At 41.3% G+C, this 19,780-nt stretch overlaps 1 protein-coding gene across 4 annotated transcripts; it reads left to right on the forward strand.

The window, feature by feature from the left end:
* Positions 1-445: 445 nt before the first annotated feature.
* Positions 446-15,849, forward strand: TLR3 (toll like receptor 3). Of its 4 annotated transcripts, none has more exons than XM_044455730.1 (5): positions 446-607; positions 5,545-5,989; positions 8,806-8,997; positions 10,894-12,707; positions 14,446-15,849. In XM_044455730.1, coding segments are annotated over exons 1-5 (2,682 nt in total). In that variant the 5' UTR covers positions 446-605; the 3' UTR covers positions 14,675-15,849. The 4 variants fall into 4 exon arrangements, with proteins under 4 accessions (XP_044311665.1, XP_044311668.1, XP_044311667.1 ...); XM_044455733.1 differs by having other exon boundaries at positions 11,455-12,707; XM_044455731.1 differs by lacking the exon at positions 446-607 and adding an exon at positions 2,608-2,795.
* Positions 15,850-19,780: the final 3,931 nt, after the last annotated feature.

Consider the following 19,780-nt stretch of genomic DNA (forward strand, 5'->3'; position numbering starts at 1 on the left):
GCACCAGTCATCCTCTCCACCTGCACTGCCGAGAATAGGACAAGGTCTGCTCCGCACAGATAAAGAAGCGATTTCCGAGTGCGTTGGTTAGGGTTGCCGGCGGTATATCAAAAATGTGCCCTCCAGTGGCCCATAGTCCATGGATGTTTTTTGTTTTTACTCTTCATAAGCAAACCTCTGCAGGCTTTAAAAGAGCCACGCAGAATATATCTTCAAGAGACTCCTTTTGTTCTTTAAGGTGCGAAGGCAGGGACTCTTGGCTATTTACAGTGCAGACTTGAAAGAAATCCGCGGGCGCGGACTGTGCAGCGGGATAAGGAAGTGATTCAGGCTGCTGGAGCATGTTCAAAGTAGCATGGGAGGGAGAGGAATGACATCAGGGGCTGCTTTGCGAATTTCCTTTTGTTTCGTTTGCCAGTTTGCTGCTCGGCTCTGCTTTATTTCGGGCTCGAGCCATCCAGAGCAGCGCGAGTCTGCAGGGCCCAGCGTTTTCTGCAGCAAAGTTTGTTGAAAGTTTGCAAAGAGGCGTCGTCGTCGTCCCGGAGCCAGGAATGCAATTAGCAGCTGCCCAAGTTGGTTAAAGAGAAAGGAGTAGAAGAAATTGAATGTAAGTGTAACGTTATTTTTTCCGCAGGAAGTGGGTGGTTCTTTCGAGAGGAATGCTTCTTTTCTTTTGTCCTTCTGCAGATTCTTATTTACGCTTGTTCTCACTTCAGCCTTGTTTGAAAAACAAGTTCGAGACGTGCAGTCCAGCTATAAGTAAAAATATCGCTCTAGTGACATGTTCAAAACTGCTCAATGCATTCAGGTTCAGGTTGTTTGAGCTACCTTGAGAACAATGGAGGAGAAGCATTGTCTATCCCCTGCTAAGAGACAAGAAACGTAGAAACTAACAGCTTTTGTTTGCCAGCACATATTCCATATCCTTAGGGATTGCTTAGATGCCTTTCTCTGGGATAGGGGATCAGGCCAGCACCTTTTGACCATCTCCAATCATTGCAGGATCTGAGAACAGTTTCATTTGGACTAAGAGCAAAACCCACAGCATCTGAATTCTTCAAGTCCAAAGAGGAGACGTTCTTTTAAAAATGCAATAGGATTTGAATGTTTAAAAGCCAAAGTGAAAATCCCAACTTACTAGCTGTAAATTGTAACTTTTCTAGAAATCTATGCCAGGAGCCCTGTTTTCATGCATTGTTGTATTTTAAAATGCAAATCTTTTGAATTTTCACAAGAAAGTAAGCAGCATTCAAATATGCACAGCTCTGGAACATTTACCTGTGGGTAAAAACACTTGTAAGTTTCAAATATTCTAATTTATGTTGGAGATGTGGCTGGCAGTAGGTGCATATTTCCATATGTGGTGGGAATGTGAATATATAATGACATTTTGAAAAGAGCTTTTTAAAGAAAGTAGTAAAATACTGAGTTTACATAATGAAGTAAATCCTGGAATTGCATAATTGTCAATGTTTGATAGAAAACAATGGAGATGGAACATTAAAGAATTAATGAATTTATTAGCAGCTGTTAGATTAATGATAGCAAAGAATAAGAAGATAAAATAATGGGTTTTATTATGTTTTAATATGCTTAATGTATTGTAAGGCCTTTGGCAGTTATAGGTTGCCTATAAATATGTAAATAAATAAATAAATGGTCAAATACTAAAATCTGTGGTGATCCAGCCCAGATTTTAGCAATTGCTTGAGTTCTGGCCATATGTCATATTCTCTTAATATTTTGGAATGCTTTGATGCAGCATTTAACACCAATTTTCACCCAAAGCCACTAGCTTAGCCTGGTGCCTTTTTCCAGCATAACTACGGAAAGTATATCTCTGCCTCCTGTGTATACAGAGTGGACATTTTAACACTAGCCTTTGATGCCGTGCTCCCACCTATGCACAGTTGTTGTTCGTGGAAACCCGAGGTGCTCACTTCAGTTCTCTGAATCAGTGTCTAAAGCAGTGGGTGTTTATAAAGTAACAATAACACAGTTTCCTTGCTGTAATCTGTCTTTTTCTTCTAAAAAAACACCCCTGAAAGACAAAATAGGAACAGAGATTGACCAAAGTCATGCCCTTGTGTTGTTGTTGTTAGTCGCGAAGTCGTGTCCGACCCATCGCAACCCCATGGACAACATTCTTTCAGGCTCTCCTGTCCTCCACCTAGACTCCACCTAGCCACCTCGTTCTCCGCCATCCCCTTCTTCTTTTGCCATGTATTGTTCCCAACATTAGGCTCTTCTCCAGTGAGTCCTTCCTTCTCATTAGGTGGCCAAAGTATGAGTTTTATGTTCAGTATCTGGCCTTCTAAAGAGCAGCCAGGGTTGATCTCCTTTAGTAGAACCTCTAGGTTTGATCGCCTTGCAGTCCAAGGGACTTGCAGGAGTCTTCCCCAGCACCACAATTCAAAGGCCTCAGTCCCTTGTACATAGAAATAATTCTGGGGATAGGGTATGCTGGATCTGACCAAGCAGCAATGATAAATAATAGAGGATGGCTTTGTACCATTTCTTCATTCTGAGAATCCTACTGGACAGAAAACTGATACATGGGTATTTCAAACCAGAAATTCTTCTTTCTGTAATACCTTATCCTATCCACTTCATTCCAGGCTTGCTTTTACAGAAGAATAGAAGGGAGGACCTACATTTGGGTGTGCCCAGAAGCAGAATATTTCTCTGAGTAATTTTCTACTGTGTCTCCAGGAGCATTAATGTGACCCATCAGAAAACAGCCTGAAGCTATGATGAATCGGAGGAGGGAGTGCCACTCTTATCTATACTCCTTGGTATAAATTAGAAGGCAGCCTAATGCTAAGTTACACCATGGGTCCATCTAACCCAGTGTTGTCAAATGAACTAGCAGCAACGGCTCTCTAGGGTGTGGGCAAGATCCTTCCTAGCTCTGCCTGATCATGCTGGGATCAGGCAAAACCTGTGCTCCATCAGCTATGCCCCATTTGGTAGACGTCAGTCTGCTGTTTCAATTGATGTTGAACTTGTTCCAATAAAACACACGCTATATTTCCCAGATTGCTGAACTCAACTGCTTCTTGCTGGAACTCTCAAGATAATTATACTATCATTGCATTGATTATATTTCTGCATCTTAGTAGACCCATTAAATCTGTTCCTCTGCCCTTTTGGAGAGCCTAATTTTGCATTCTGCTCTCTACTGATTTGTTTCAAAGTGGTCCACATTAATAGTAAAGGATCATGCAGAATTAGAGCTGCTGCCTCATAACTTTAGGAACTTTGGTTTAGATAGTGACCTTTGGACTATGCTGTGTGTATTCTGTTGGGTGACAAGCCTTTTTAACAGTATGTCACAATTACCTTTCGGAATGGCACAATACTTATTCAGATAAGCAGAGCTCTACAACTGTACCTAATAGAACAGTAGCCATTTAGCCTATAGACTGTTATAATTGCCTTCTGCAGAAATATCTAAACAAAGCAGGAAAAGCTGGCATTGAAACTCCAAGAAGTTTTACAGTGTACAGTTACCAGGGTGTTCGGTCCCTTAGGTCCAAGTTAAAAGCAAGATCTCTGTAAAGAAGCAGAAGTTTGGCACTTGTGGCAAAAGGAGAGGAACTTAAAGCAGATGTTGAACTGCCAAAGACACTTTTGTAGGGCAAGTTTTGTTTGCTTCTTCTTTCAGTTAAGCACAGTTATTTATGTACTTGCCATCTGTATGCTCGCATAAACTGTGCCAGGCAACAGTTCCACTTTCTAGTCCAGCTGGGTACTTGCCGGATTGCCAGAGGTGGCACAAGCCAAACCAGAAAATAATTTTCAAAAAGAAAAGTCTAGGCACTTTTCATGCCTTTTAGGCTGCCTTTGGGCAACACCAAAGGAAACAGGGACAGACTAAATATTGGAAGAGATGTTAGCATTGTGTTGGTGTAAATAGTTTAACTTGGATATTTGAAGACATGGTTAGTTGGTGAATGCTTCGTGTTACAGGACCTGTTTCTCTCAAAATATGATAGGATTGGGCTCTTAGTCCCTTTCCATTGTATGAGGGTTCTTTTTAAAGGACCAAATGCTTTCATTGACTCCCCCCCCCCCACACACACACAAAAAGCATTTCCCAGTTTTCCTAGTGAAAGAAGGGAAAACCAGCAAGAAGGCCTTTTTGTAATATTTTCTGAAGTGTGAGTGTAATAGATTTTAAAAAGTAACATCTTTAAGTTAGCCTTCTTAGAACCCACAATAGGGTACCAGAATTCCTAGTTCCATGTTCCTCAAATGGAAAAATGGTAGCATCACTATTCTTTTTAACCACATTGCCAAACATGCAACTAACCTATAATGTGATGCTTTTGCAAGTTGCAAAGTGAAAAGCATCTTCAGGCATTTGGTCCAAACCAGGGTTCTGTCATGCATATTGTTGTATTCCCTCTTTTCCCTCCCTCGCTCCCTCCCTCCCTCCCTCCCTCCCTCCCTTAATGTACAACTCTCTGTTTTTTAACAAACCATAGTCTGCTGCTATGTGCAAACCATCAAACTATGGTTTGTGTCAGTCTTCCAAACCAGACTTGCACACTATAATTTAATTCTGGTTTGCAATCCAGGCTTGGAGGGCTTCTTTTATCCATGAAAGATCCAAGCTGTGTAAATCCTCAGATCAAAAGTGTGCATGTCTCTCACCGCAGCTGCAAATTATTGCTTTTCTTCTTTGAATGAGAATGAAAGGAATACGGGGGCATGTACTCATTTAAAGTGCCTCCCAGATCGCTAAGCCCAGAGAGCTCTGACTGTTCAGTAGTATAAAAATGTAATAGATTCTACCCAGTCTTTCTTCCTTTTTATTTTGTGCTACCTGAAATGTGAGAAAAGAAACTGTGGTTCAGTGGTAGAAAACAGGCTTGGCCAGCAGGAGGTCCTAAGTTCAGTCTCTGCCTTCTCTTGTAAAACCATGACAGGATCCCAGAGAGTCATTGCCAGTAAGTGTCTGCACTTCCGGGCCCATGCTTAACTCAGTATTAGGCACCCTCCTATGTTTGTAAGAGATATCAAAGAGCACATAAAATAACTTCCTTGGATTCATCATTCTTCTGATGAGTTTCCCATATATGTCTTACTGCAGACTTGGGCAAGACCGAATTACTGACTGAGAGGTCCTATACTACTAGGCATACCAAATATTGGGCTCTTCCTGCTGTCCTTACCTAGAAACAAGCATAGAAGGAAGGGGACAGAATAAAGTGCTTCAGAGAGAAGAGGGATCTCATCTCTATGGCATCCCCTGAGTTTACGGAGTTTTCCAACTAGTGTCTCAGCTGGAAAAGAGAGATCTGACCATGTTCTGAAACCCCTTCTCTAGCACTTGCATGTTAAGTGTTAATTTGGCTGTTCATCTGTGATTTTTAAAGAAGCAAAGTGTGGAAGGATAGAGGGTAGGTAGTCAGCTGAGGGCTATCCCATCCTGTACTGGCATTCACTCTGGTAGGAGCTCCTGAATTCTACTTGGATTTCTTTTCTAGATGTTTTTGAAATGCAGCCATGAATGTTAAATTTGCACCTTTCCCCCAGGAAAATGAGGGAGCTTTTTATTCAACGGACCTGCTTGCTTTTCATCCTGGTGGTCATCTCTGTTCACTGTGGACGTACTACGAATGTTTGTAAAATCACAAATACGATGGCAGACTGCAGTCACTTAAAGTTGAGTCAGATCCCCTCAGATCTCCCAGCCAATATAACAGCTTTGGACATTTCTCACAACCAGCTGAAAACACTGCCGCCTGAAAACCTTACTAGGTATAGTCAACTGGCGTACTTGGATGCAGGATTCAACTCCATCTCAAAGCTGCAGCCACAGCTGTGTCAGAGTCTGCCGTTTTTAACCGTTTTCAAGCTGGAACACAATCAGTTGCATGCATTTCGTGACCAAGCTTTTACTTACTGCACAAATCTGAAGGAACTTAATTTGGGATTCAACATACTGGAACTGACAAATGAGCCTTTCAAAGATCTGGTGGTAAGATGAAGTTTTTAACCTGTCATTTGGTGGGTGACCATGGCTGATGGCATAGCCAAATTCAGATCTGTACAGCAAAGTATGAGTTGCCCTAAGAAGAGTGTGTAAATCTAGTCCTGTGTAGGAGTTAGTAAGCAGCATAGATATACGTGATCACATGGAGTAATGGTACGTGCACATGCTCTGAAGTCTGTTTGTCTTGTGGAAACCTGGCATGTGTTCGTAGTGAATGAACATGCCAATTGTGACATACATGAGTCACTTTCACAAAATATAATGTGCCTTCTGCTTGCACACTAATTTCCATAGAGTTGTGGAATGTTGTGCTCGACATCTAAATTGGTGCCAGTTTGAAAAGGGGAAGCCACCAAATCTTGCTATCCTGCAAAAAGGCCACTTAAAGTTCATCACAGCGGGATTGTTGTTGTCAAGAGAAGTTTGTGGTCCTTTTATTATGCCTTGTCACAGATTCAGTCACTATATTCTATGGAACAAGACAAGTTCTTCCCCCTGAAAAGATAAACAAATTGAATATTGCTCATCCAGATGAAAATACGGGTCTAAAAAGGCAGAAGCAAAGAAGGCAGTAGACTCCAAAACATGCATTAAAATGGTGTATTAGACAGAAGCATGTGAATTATACCCACTCTTGATATTTTGGAGATAAGGTAAGCTGGCTGAACCTGTGTGGAAGGCTATTTTATGGATGCCTGTGCTTAAGGAACTGCATATTTAAAACTCATTGCAGCCTTTGCCAACTGGTGCCCTCTAGATGTTTGGGATGTCAGCTCCAAGCATTCCTGACCATTGGCCATGCTGGCTATGGTTGATGGGAGCTGGAATCTAAAATATCTGGAGGGTGCTAGGTTAGGGAAGGCTGTGTTACACTCCTACTAAATGCACAGTAACTTTTTTTAACCCCTTAAATAGGTAGTACAATGAGATCATCATCCAAGGTCCTTCTCCGAGAGCCTCTCTAAAGAAAGGAAAGAGTGTACCCACTAGGGAAAGGGCCTTTTTGGTCATGGCACCCTGGTTATGGAACCAGCTTCCCAAAGAGGTGTGCCTGGTGCCTATCTTTATACCTTTTGGCACCAGGTAAAAACCTAATATTTTAATAGTTAAAATTTTGTTCATATTTTATCTTGTATTTTATCACACATTGCTATATTTTATTAGGTATTGCTGCTATAACTCCAGCATGATCTGGTTGCGGTTGCTGTGGGTTTGCTGTGTTTGTGGTGGGCATACTCTGGGTATAATATCATCTTTATCTGATGTACTATTTTTGTAATTTTATATGTTGCTGATAGTTGGCATATATTTGCATGCTGCAAACCATCCAGGGACCCATAAATAAATAAATATACCAGTTCTATGCTGTTCAAAAAAACCCCCACTATTACACTAAAATCCTGGGAGGAAATCACAGCTGTGATGTTTGCCCACCGCACAGCATGGGAAGCTGTGGATGATTATCTGCATGTAGCCATCATGTCTAAGCAAACTGTATTTAGGATACAAAGGGTTTTACAAAGAGGTGACTGGGCTAATACAGGGGTTCCCTGAACATTATTCCTCCCAATTGTAGATACATAGGTGTGGTGCAGCTGCTGAATAAGGGGGGTGGTTGGGGGGAATGCACTTTACACACCTCTATGCAACCTGTTTCTTCTTAATTTCCCAAATTCAAGCAATAGCTACTAGACTTTAATATGTTCATGGTTCAGCCCAATGCATGCTAAGCTAGAAAACTTTGGCTGTCTGGAGAATGTTGGGAAGACTTCTTTCTGTCTAAACTTGCATAGGATTATTTATTTATTTGGGATATTTTTAATCCGTCCATCACTCTGGGTCTCTGGATGGCTTACAATAGGGATTGTGCTCTTAAGATGTCAGGCTGATGGGCCATGGCTCAAATTAAGTCCCAGTATTAAAATTATGTACTATACTGACAATTAGGTCCTGTTTGTGCAGCATATTCGCTTTTATACCAGCTTAGCTTTTGTGACTTCTGAAGAATCCTGACGAAGTCTCAGGAATTTCCTTGTACAGATTCCTACAAAGTGTACATCCCAAAGAAAATGTGCAAAGAAGGTATTTACTATTCCCAAGATTCCTGTGTATAGGGAATATCAGCTTAAAAGTGTAGTATTGATCTATTATTCTGAATAAAACTGTAGTGCAACCTTCCCCAATGCAATGTTCTCAAAATGTTTTAAGTTAGAATTCCTATGAGCCTGATGGAAACAAAAATGACAAAACTGAAGCCACATCATGGTAAGGCAAGACAATAATGCTAGGGAAGGTTGAAGGCAGAAGAAGGGGAAGACCGAATACAAGACGGATTGATTCTATCAAGGATGCCACAGCCTTGAATGTGAAGCTGAGCAGGGCTGTGAAGAACAGGACAGTTTGGAAAGCATTCATTGAATTGCCATCAGTTGGAGAAGACCTGATAGCACGTAACAGCAACATCAGCCCAAACCAACCATCAGGAAGTTGTAGTCTAAAACATCTGGACGTACCAGGTTAGGGAAGGATGCAGATTAGAGAAGGATGCTTCTCTATCCTTTCTCTTGACTGATATATTTAAGGGTTATCTTTTATTTCAGAAGACCTAGGATAACTTGCTCAGTGCCATGCTAATGTCTTCCTGCAATTGACCAAATTTATCACAACCCCCAACAGGCTTGTAAATCTGTTCTACTTATTGTGTTGGTCATCTTTTAACAAAATGGTCAAAATGAGTTTAAAAGGCATACCACTTCTTATACCAAGAAACAACAACAACAACTTCTCTTTCTCTTCATCAGAACTTGACCTTCCTGGATGTCTCTCATAATCATCTAAGTTCTGCAAAACTAGGATCTCTCCCACAGTTAGAGAATCTTCAGGAACTTGTGCTGTCTCAGAACAAAATCACTGAATTAAAGAACAAAGACTTCTATTTTCTTGGGAACTCTTCATTGAGGAGACTGGACTTGTCATTAAACCCCTTAAAGGAGGTAAATAATATATGGCCTGGCCTGTAGTCTTGGTAAACAGGTGTTGTTTTACTGAGACAGGAATTGTAGCTAGCTGTAATACCGGTTTGTGTTATTTCGAATGAATCTGTTCAACTAGTCAGTGAAAGTATTATCGTCATAATCTCTTTTACTATTAGGACGGGGCTTTCATTTTTGGGTCATTGTGCCATGCTGCACAAAAGGGAAGACTGCTACCTGCCTTATCAGGGGTAGGTGTGCTCAGGTGTGCTCATGTCAACCCAACCTTATTGGGTTGACATGGGCACACCTAGAACAGCTGCTCAGATCTCGCCAGTTCGACATGTCAAGATCAGAAGTGACGGGATAGGATGGCAAGCTCAGTGATGTAGGAGGTGGGGCCAGTGAATATGGTCCCATCCCTGTACATACTTTACAAGCCCAGAGGTTGGTAACCTGTGGCCTTCCAGATGCTTTGGCCTCTGATTTCTATCAGCCAGCTATCGGTGGTGAGGGATGATGAGAATTTATGCAAAACATTTGGAAAGCTAACAAGTTACTGAGCTGATTTTTAAGCCCAAACATTCTCTTGAATGCCGAAAGAAGGCTAGGGTGCAGTTATGTACGGATGTGTGAGGTTAAGCAGTAAGTGTGCGTTATTGAGCATGTTTGTGTCACTGTTTGGATTCCACAGGGTTGGTATATGCTACAGAGCATATACTGGTGAGTAATAAATCAGCTTTTGTTTTTGCTTAAGTGCTGTCTGCAGTGAGTTGGCGGGTGGGTGTTACCTTGAAGCCACTTTTCTCAAATTGTTCCAATGGCATTAAATTACATTTTTTATATTTATCCAAGCTCCTTACAAGTAACGGGTGCGGGGAAGCAAGAGATTGCAAATATGTGCAGCTGGGATTTGTATTCATTTGGAGGAGTCTTCCTACAGATAGCTGTAGAAGGCAGGACCAGGAGCCAGTGGACTCAATTCTATCCCCCTTCTGTATGTGCACAATTTTGTTTGTTTATTGATTTCATTTCTCTCCTGCTTTTTTTCCTCTTGCAAGGAACTCAAAGGCTTATATAATTTCCTTTTCCCTTTCCATTTGTTCCTCACAACAACCCTGTGAGGTGGGTTAGTCTGGGAGTCTGTGACTGACCAAAATCTCCAGGGCTTCATGGTTGAGCAGGGACTAGAATCTTGAACCACGCTATGCAGAGAACATCTGACAGGGGCTAAGCCTCGAAGTGGGAGCTCAAAATAGCCTTTTTCTGATTCGTTTCTGAGCTACAAAATGAGAAGGCTTCTGTAGCAGCAGATAATCTAGAAATGGGATGGTCCACAAGTGGAAATTTCCCGCCCTTGATTTTTAGGGATTGCCCACTCTCCCTTCAGGCCCCCATGACCCATTCAGCAGAATCCCTGCGCCTGGATTGAATATTTTTGGTGGGCTGAAATGGGGAGCCAGCTTCTGCTTTCCCTTTATGCATGTGCAATTCTGGATTTAGCCCACTGTCCAATTTATGTAGCACTGGGTCAAGTCCTTTGATGCCAATTTTGCAGGGGCTGACCAGAAATCTAGTAACTGTGAAGTGGCGCAGGTTCCTGTGCTTGCCAGTACAAAACAGTGATTTATAGAGGAAGTGGTAGAGGGTCTATTTAAAAAGTGTTCCTGGCCACTGCTTTAACTTGCCCCTGAGTTGCAATCAGCAGCCTGGTGACTTTGCAGTAGTTTAGAGAATTGTCTCCCCACAAAAAGAAAAAGAAAAAAAAATAGATCCTAGCCTCCCCAAAACGAAACAAGACCCAAAAAAGTCTCTATGCCATTATTGTTTCAAAAATGTATAGGCTGAGCACTTTGGCCCAGCACTAGTATCACGTAGCATTCTTTGAAAACTTAAAAAAAATTTTGGTCTTTCCAGTTTGATCCAGACTGCTTCCACGCTATTGGAAATCTGCATGGTCTTGTCCTGAACAATGTGCCATTGGGACCTGATGGCACAGAGAAACTTTGCTCAGCATTATCCAGCACAAGAATTCAGAATCTGTCAATGAGCCATGTGCAACTTTCACAAATTTCCAAGTCAACCTTCAGAGGAATGAATCAAACAAATCTCACCATTTTAGATCTATCTGATAACAGCTTGTCAGTGATAGAAAATTACTCGCTTGCCAATTTTGCAAAATTAAAGAATTTAAATCTGATGAATAATAATATTACTTACCTGTTTCCTTATTCACTCTATGGACTACACAGTGTGAATTATCTAAATTTGGAAAATTCACATATTAAAAAAATTGATTCTGCTTTCCAGTGGCTAAAACAGTTAGAGAATCTTATTATGGATGGTAATAAATTTCTGGAAATTACTCCTAATACATTTAAAGGTTTAGAAAATTTGAAAAACTTGAGTTTAGGGCAGTGCGATATGACTTCAATGACAAACAGAACTTTTTCATCACTTGCTAATTCTACATTGCAGTTTCTCAACCTAACAAAAACTGGAATCACTTCCATCAAGCCCAGGACCTTTTCTTGGCTGAGACAGCTAAAAACCCTGGATTTATGTTTCAATAACATCAAGCAAAAGCTCACAGGGCAGGAGTTTCAAGGTCTTCGTAATATTGAGACACTCTATCTATCTTACAACTATCAGCTGAACTTGACAAGTGAATCATTCACTTCTGTCCCAAGCCTTAGAAAGCTGAGGTTGAGAAGGGTGGGTTGCAAAAACCTTAATATTTCTCCCTCACCTTTCCGTAAATTAAACAATTTAACAATCCTGGATATCAGTAACAATAATATCGCAAACATGAGAGATGATTTATTTGATGGACTCCAGCAGCTTGAAATCCTTGATCTACAGCATAATAATCTGGCTCGACTTTGGAAGCAGGGTAATCCAGGTGGCCCTGTACTCTTCTTGAAAGGCCTTCAGAGCCTGCATCTCCTTGATTTGGAATCTAATGGCTTTGATGAGATCCCATTAAATGCTTTCCGTGGCTTATCTCAACTGAGAAGCTTGAATTTGAGATACAATAATTTGAATTTGCTTCCAAAGTTTGTCTTTGATGATTTAACATCTCTGAACGCACTGTACCTTGAGAAGAATCTAATCACAGCTGTTGAAGAAAAAGTATTTGGTAAAGTTTTCAAAAATTTGAAAGTACTAAATATGGGATACAATCCTTTTGATTGCACTTGTGAAAGTATATCTTGGTTTGTTAATTGGCTGAATACCAGCAAAACTCACATCTTGGGTTTGAATACTTATATATGTAACACCCCTTCTAAATATCATAAAAATACGGTAGCACAGTTTGATACCTCACCATGTGATAGTGCCCCCTTTAAGCTGGTCTTCATTTTAAGTGCTACTTCGGTATTGCTCCTAATCTTTCTGATCCTACTCATCCACCATGAAGGATGGAGGATACAATTTATATGGAGTGTGGCAGTAAGCAGAGTCCTTGGCAATAGAGAGATAGACAGAGTACAGAAACAGTATGATTATGATGCCTACATCATTCATGCCAAAAAGGACACGAACTGGGTGTGCAAGAACTTTATCTCTCTTGAAAACAACACTCAGCAAGTAATTCGGTTTTGCTTAGAGCAACGGGATTTTGAAGCTGGAATATCTGAAATTGAAGCCATTGTTGACAGCATAAAGCGGAGCAGAAAGATTATATTTGTTGTAACTGACCATCTCTTAAAAGATCCTTGGTGTAAAAGGTAAGATCAAAATTATATACAGAACTTGCTTTCTGTTTGTTTTTAGGATACTTCTTCAGTCCAAATTGTAAACTGTTTCCAAATGACTTGCTTCCTGGGCGATGAATCTTTGGCATTTAGTATCGAGTGTAAAAGACTGAAGCAGATGCAAAATAAATAAAAAGCAAATTTGTCGGACATATGCTAATGAAAAATTTATGACTCTTTAAACATTACCAAACTTCATAGTACTTCACTTTTTGTAGCATTTAAGTTAATACCTTGTAAGTATTAGTGCTTGCTTCTGGAATGTTTCAGGCAGTTAATCTTCAAACAGGTAATCTTGCTCAGTGATCTTACAAGGAGACATATAAATAGAAGTTTCACAATTGCTTTCCTGTGTTGAAACAGATATAAATTCTACAATGCAAAAGGCATATGGGATGCCTTGTAACTGTGTTCCTAAGTTACCTAAACATTCTCTTTAGCCACCACCAGTATGTTGTGATAGTTACAACAGACGTTTGGGGTGTCATGAGCATGTGAGTGCAGGTGCTTGCATAAGCGATCATCTGTATGCGTTCAAGCATGCATTCTGGCAGGGGATCCTACAAGGGTTGCCTGCTACCCTTTTCCTGTCCCTAGGCTGAGAAATCTACCTTGGGACAGGACTCAGTAGTTATTCATACAGCTTAAATGGAGGTCCTTTTTGACGACAGACTGAGACTTAGTCCCAAAAGCCTTGCTGGGAAACATACCAGGCACTGCCACCAAGGAAAGGCCCTCTGCAGCCTCCTGTTGGTGGAATTGTTGTGTGTAGCATCTGGATTTGGGGACTTTAGCACCCTTGCCCAGATCTTTACTGGGAAAAGTGATCTGCTGGGGCTTAGGACTGCCAGACTGGACTATTCTTAAACAAAGTCTTGCAATCTTCTAGTCGGATGCCCTTTGAGAAGTGATCTTAGTTCTGTTACTATGTCCTGCCCTTGCTTAATGCTTTTTTCTAGAGGATCACTCACAAATTGATCCTATAATTTAAAAATGAATCGACTGCAGAAAACCTGCTATGTGAAATAATCTGGATAATAAGCAAGTTTTTGTTAAACTCTTTTAAAAATATATTTGTTTTCCTGTGAAAACCTGTTATTTCATTTATTCAAGACCATCCCTTACATGTTCATTGCTTTTATAGAGTAATATAACCAAGAAAGCTTCCTGCCCTAGAAGTTTAAAATCTTAATTTTTACAGTGGTGGTATCACAAAGAGACAACAAAGAGGCAGAAGGGCAGAAGGGCAAAACAATTATGATAGCTAATGTACCTCCATGTACTTACGATCTGAATTATCGACACCACTTCTAGGCAGTATCCCACAGTGGTTGTGGGACTGTCTGCCAGTGCAATGGGCAAGATAGTTCCTCAAGCAACCAGGACTGAGCAGGAATGTTTGTTTCTGGGGCAGGGCAGGTTAGCTGTGCTTGCAGAGGGAGCTCTGCTTATCTTTTCTGCAAAAAGCATTTCTACTTATTTCTGGAATTGCTTTAGGAATCCCTTTAGCTTCCTATTGTGCTCACAATTGTTCCCTTGGGTGCAACAGAAAGGCACAGCAGCATATTGGATACTGCTCCAAATGACCTAATTAATGAAAATATTTTTTGTGTGTGCTCCATCAGTCAGTGTGAGATTTGTCTCAGAAAATGTTTGCCCATAAGTAAAATATTGTATGTACTAAACATTTTTTCCTTTTTCTTTTGCTCAGGTTTAAAGTACATCATGCCATACAGCAAGCCATCGAACAAAGTCGGGATTCCATCATTTTAATTTTTCGGCATGACATTCCTGATTACAAATTGAATAATGCACTTCATTTGCGAAGAGGAATGTTCAGGTCTCGCTGCATCTTGGAGTGGCCAGTCCAGCAGGACCGTCTGAATGCATTTTACCAGAAATTAAAATTAGCACTTCGGTCTAGTAGTAGAATACTATGAACATTTCAGATGTTTTGGATATTTGATTCAGTGGCCAATATGCTACCCATCAAGTGCTTGAAAGCCACTTGTATCAGGGCTATCTGTAACGCAAAAGATTAAATGAGCACCAATCAGAACATCCGTAAGCCTGTCAGTGAACATTTTGACCCTAAGGAGGTACCATTGAGGACCTTAGAATGGCAGTTCTAAAGAAACTGAATTCAGTCATAGCTTGGAATGTGCATTTGCAGAACAAGAAAGGATGATTGGCATCACTTTTGTTAATGAGGGGTTCAGAGGGAACTATGGTTTCTGTGCGCGATAAAAAGACTCGGAATGAGCTAATGGCCCATAGATGGCATCTAGGAGGAGCCTTGGGGTTTTGATTCTCAGGTCTCCAATCCTGACCTCAAAGTCTGTGCTTGGATCCTTCCCCCCTGCTGGAGCTGGTGTGCAAAGAACAGTGCGATTTGCTTGGAGAAGGGGTAAAGGGAATGGAGAGGAGAGGAGATGGGAGTTGTGCTTCTTGCCTCCGCATCTAAAGTGCCAAAACTAGAAACAGGCCATCTAACTAGATTGGTGTAACAGGCCTGAACTCCCAAAAGCTGGGCCTGGCTCTCTAGCCCTTTTAGCTGCTTGCTTGGCTTGGCATTGAGGTCTAGTTGCTTCCAATAGTACAGCAGAGCTTTACTTAGCATTGCTCTGACCATGACAGGCTGCTTTCACCAAACTAGGGAGTTTTCCTTTCCAAGGTTGAGGTGGCACAAGGAGCATGCATGCTGCCCTTGAATGTTCCTTATCAGGCATTGCTTCTGCAAGCAGAACGCTCAGACAGAGATGAAACATTGGCCATCCAGACAGGAATACTACTTGTTTGCTCACTATACTGGATAATCTTTTAGCACCTGTGCAAACAATAGTACTCTTGCAATCATATATTTTAATTATGTAGATTGCTGTACACATGTGTTACAGTGCCATAAGTTTGTAATCTATAAAAGCTAGGCACTTTCTCTGTTCTCTGGTTCAGAGTCTTTTTGAGGGGGATTTTCCTGTTTTTTCTGAACCCAGCTGATTGATGTCCTACCATGCAGGAGCCCTGACTATGTGGTGTAAGAGACTTGCTGCTAAAAGTTTGTGAAGTCTAGCTAGCATGTTTGGGTATTATTTCAATAATAAATGATCTCTTTCTTAGTAAACCTGGAGTTGGTGTATCCCTTGCTGGCAGTCATTAAAAAAACCTTCTGCCCCCAACCAGGGCAACACTTGGAGAATAGGAGGAGCCAAGAAGTGGAAATCACTCCTACTACTCTCCCTGGTCTGTACTGGGTACTCATAAACCTCAAAGCTTACAGGTGTCAAGGGTGCAGTCCACTGAATTGTTCCCTTCATGTTTGTAAATATTGCTTTAAGAGAATGGACTACCTGCTTCAGAGCCACCTGAGACTGAAAGCCTCCAGTTCCACTTACAGCATCTGATGAAGGAAGTTGTAATTCAGGAAAGTGCATGCCAATTTCTCAAATTATGTGAACTACTAAAAACAATTAGTCTATATGTGTCCTATATCGAACCCTTGAATTTGTAAATAGAAGGCTGGCACAGTTGTACTATAATACCCAACAAAGAGAGTCTAAAGCCATTCCTCTGAATCGTCTCAAAGTGACCAATGCAAAAGAATAAATGGAATGAAGTAGGTAGAAATCTCTGCAAGATGCAGAAAGTGAAAGAGCAGAAATCAGTATCTCTTTTTCCTTGTGCCCTGCAGAAGACGACAGGAGCACGAGGGCAAAACTGACCCCCGCAATGGGCCTTACAGGATGCTTTATTCAGGTCACCTTTCCAGCCGCTTACCCTTGTAAAAGAAAGGGAATGCAAAACAGGGTAGTCTGTAGTTGGGCCCTTCCTGATCTAACAAGAGAACATGCCTGAAGATAATTTTGTTTGATGCTGCTGTGAGTTGAGGTTCCTCCTCCGAGCAGTCAAAAGCCACAGACCATTTTCCTTGTAAAATGTTCTTTATTGCTCCCAACCCCAAATCAGCCAGATTGGATGTCTGAGCACAGGATAAATATGTGTCTATATATCAATTCTCATGACTGATTTCAGAAAATTTGGATTTTAAACAATATATCCATTCATGTGTAATTGGTATTCTATTACAGGGTCTGCCCCCTCACTTTTGGTATGGACATAGTAGCAAATTGTAGAAATATTTATTTATTTATTCAGGGGACATTTATTTATTTATTTATGGGACTTCTATGCCGCCCCATTTGCCGAAGCCTCGGGGCGGCTCACAAACCATAAATAAATAGAATTAAATAAAACAATAAATATTAACAATATAAATTAAGTTGCCCTGGCCAAAGAATAAAATGAATAAATAATATTAACAATTAAAATAACATTTGAATAAAAAGGTCTTCGCCTGGCGCCGAAAAATAACGACGGCACCAGGCGGACCTCTCTGGGGAGCGCATTCCATAGATGGGGCGCCACCGCAGAGAAAGCCCTCCTCCGGGTACTTACCCTCCTAATTTCCTTCACGGAGGGTTCCCGGAGAAGGGCCTCTCCCGCTGATCTCAAGGGGCAGGCGGGCATATATACTTTTTAAAGAGATGTGTTTTTATTTTAAGATCCTAACAAAATTTAGGGGAAGAAGACAAACACGTACAAAGAAGGAATAGTGCAACATATTAAATTAGCCTGTAAAGGGAAGATTTCAACAGATCCAAAGTCAGAACAAATAAGTTTCTTTAAAAGAAAGAGGTAGGATTGCTGCATGATGCATTCTGACTGGTAAGTTAGAAGCTGTCTTTCTAGAAGCACCCAAGGTGACAATAAAGGATCTTGTTTACAGGTGAACTGGTATGTGATGATTCCTTAATTACAGTATTTGGATTATCTTCATTGTGATGCTGTCATCTCACATTTCTGATCTTTTCAGTTGAAGTGACATACTCTAGTTTAAGCCATGAAAGCTGAGGCGTTTATAAATTGCTAAAGATCTAGGCATTCTTTAGCAAAGCAAAGCAAACCATAGTTCCGTGTGTCCGAGGCTTGTTCGTCTTTGCATTTCTTGAACAAGAGCCCATAATTTTTTTTTTAAAACAGGCTACAAATCCCATCGAACACATTGCTTCCAAGTAGAAATGCACTGGATTGCACTCTCTGATAAGGCACTTTCAAAAAATTACACCTCCAGTGACTAAAAACAAATGTTTTATATAGCTGATCATAAATCTCAAGCTTGCACATTGGCTATACAATGAAATAGAAATATTTGAATTTGTTGGAAAACAACATGTAGAACACAATTATGAATTCACACAGAATAGATACCGCATAAAAATATTTTCTGAAAAATTCAGCTAGGTCAGCCAGATGCAAAAATGTAATGATGATGAGCTATCCATGTTGTATTTTAAAACTAGGAGTTTTAAACCTTAGTTTTATTAAATGTAGATGGGGCAACAGGCATATTAGTCTTACTTTAGTTTGGAGACTTGGTTTTGTATAAGGAGCTTAAGGAGATTCATTTTTGACAGCTACAATTGAATTTACCTCCTGTTGGTGCTTGGTGGCAGGGGAAAAGGTGGCTGGCTATATAAAAATTGACATGTAAAAAATACATAAAATCTATTTGAAGCAAAATATATGGCTGGATTTGAAAGTTCTTGTGAAAGCTACATTGTAATGCATATGGAATTAAGTTCCCTCTGGAGTAGAAAGACCTATATGTGCATCCAACTCTTGTGTTGACAGTGCCTGCATTTGCTTGCATATTCCAATGTGAATTTGATTTATACCTATGGTGGCAAAAGGCAAAGCCCATGGGGTGGGTGGTCTGCAGGGCTTGAGATGACATCAGTATAAATCAGTCCAGTTTTAGGTGTGCTTGTGTAAGCACTTAATCAAGCAAACTAACATACTAATTGCCATATTCTTGATGTGCCCAGTTATTTTTCATATATTCCATTATGCATTACATTGTGACCTCAGATCAACTCATGCTATATGAGGGGATGGGCTTGCCTATCATCCATCCATCTCCTGCCAAAAGAGGTTAAGGCTGTATTGTCACAGCCTAGATAAACAGGGATGCCGAAAGTTAAAGAAAAAGCAATGGTTTTATTAGAAAGACATTGGAGAAAGGCATGTGTGGGACCATGTCTAAGAGAACACACACTGTACCCATCTGACAGTCTGCCAGAAATTTATGCATGTCACAAAGCATGGCAGAAAAGCATAACTAAGCACACAGTAATTTTCCAAGTTACAAGCTCTACACTGTTTTTATAAACAACCCTTGCCACTATGAGTAACATTTTACTTAGGAGTCGAGGTTACAAGCATGGAGGTAAAAGCAAAGCTGTCTCTGTTCGCTGCTTCTTCTACAATGACAATGTTCATGTCATTTCGATCCAATTCCTTCCTTTCGTTGCTGTCTAACAGGATTCTCAGCCAAAATTGTTTAAATTAAAACTTCCAATGGGAGACCGCACGTTCAAATACGCGATCTTCCGACCTAAAGCCTAGAGAGAACAGGTTGACTTGCGCGCCCGCTTTTTGCGAGAGCTAGGCCAAGTTCTTCCTGAACTCGGCTGGATTTAATTTCCAAGGAACCGTGCACGGAGCACGGTTGGGGGGTGGGGGGGGGGGAGGGAGGGCGAGCTTGTACATTATGTTGTGCTGTGGCAATTGCCTCTAAAGAACTCGCATTACAACAGCAGGAGGAACAGTCTCTCCGCAGTGTTTTTGTTTTGCAAGACACGCGTCCTTTCCATTTTCGCCTCCTTCCCGACGCCTGGAGAGAGGGCGCGCGGCTGCCGTTGCTGCCAAGTGCCCATTGCCTGTGACTCGCTCGGTTTTGTTTGGCTTAGCAACCGCCGCTCCCTCCCTCCTTTCCTCCCTCCGTCCGTGGGCACCGGGTGGGCAGAACCGGCAGGCCCGAGCAATCCTGAAGTTTAGTTCTCTTCCCCGGGCGCGCCCACCGGTTCAAGGCAAGAAGAGCTTGGGGTCGAAAGGAAGGCGCCTTGGGAAGGCGAGGCTCCCCGGCTGCTGGCGGGAAGCGGTGCCCTCGGCTTCGCTCTTAGGAGACGCAGGACCCCTCTCAGACCAGG

Source organism: Varanus komodoensis, unplaced genomic scaffold (genome assembly GCF_004798865.1).
Source record: "Varanus komodoensis strain SLA01 unplaced genomic scaffold, ASM479886v1 scaffold8, whole genome shotgun sequence".
Classification (NCBI taxonomy): Eukaryota; Metazoa; Chordata; class Lepidosauria; order Squamata; family Varanidae; genus Varanus; species Varanus komodoensis.

What these genes read in the sequence shown, in the direction of transcription:
- TLR3 (XM_044455730.1), top strand. An exon ending in AGCCTTTCAAAGATCTGGTG is followed by an intron (nt 5,990 to 8,805) that starts GTAAGATGAAGT and finishes TCTCTTCATCAG; the next exon opens with AACTTGACCTTCCTGGATGT. An exon ending in CATTAAACCCCTTAAAGGAG is followed by an intron (nt 8,998 to 10,893) that starts GTAAATAATATA and finishes TGGTCTTTCCAG; the next exon opens with TTTGATCCAGACTGCTTCCA.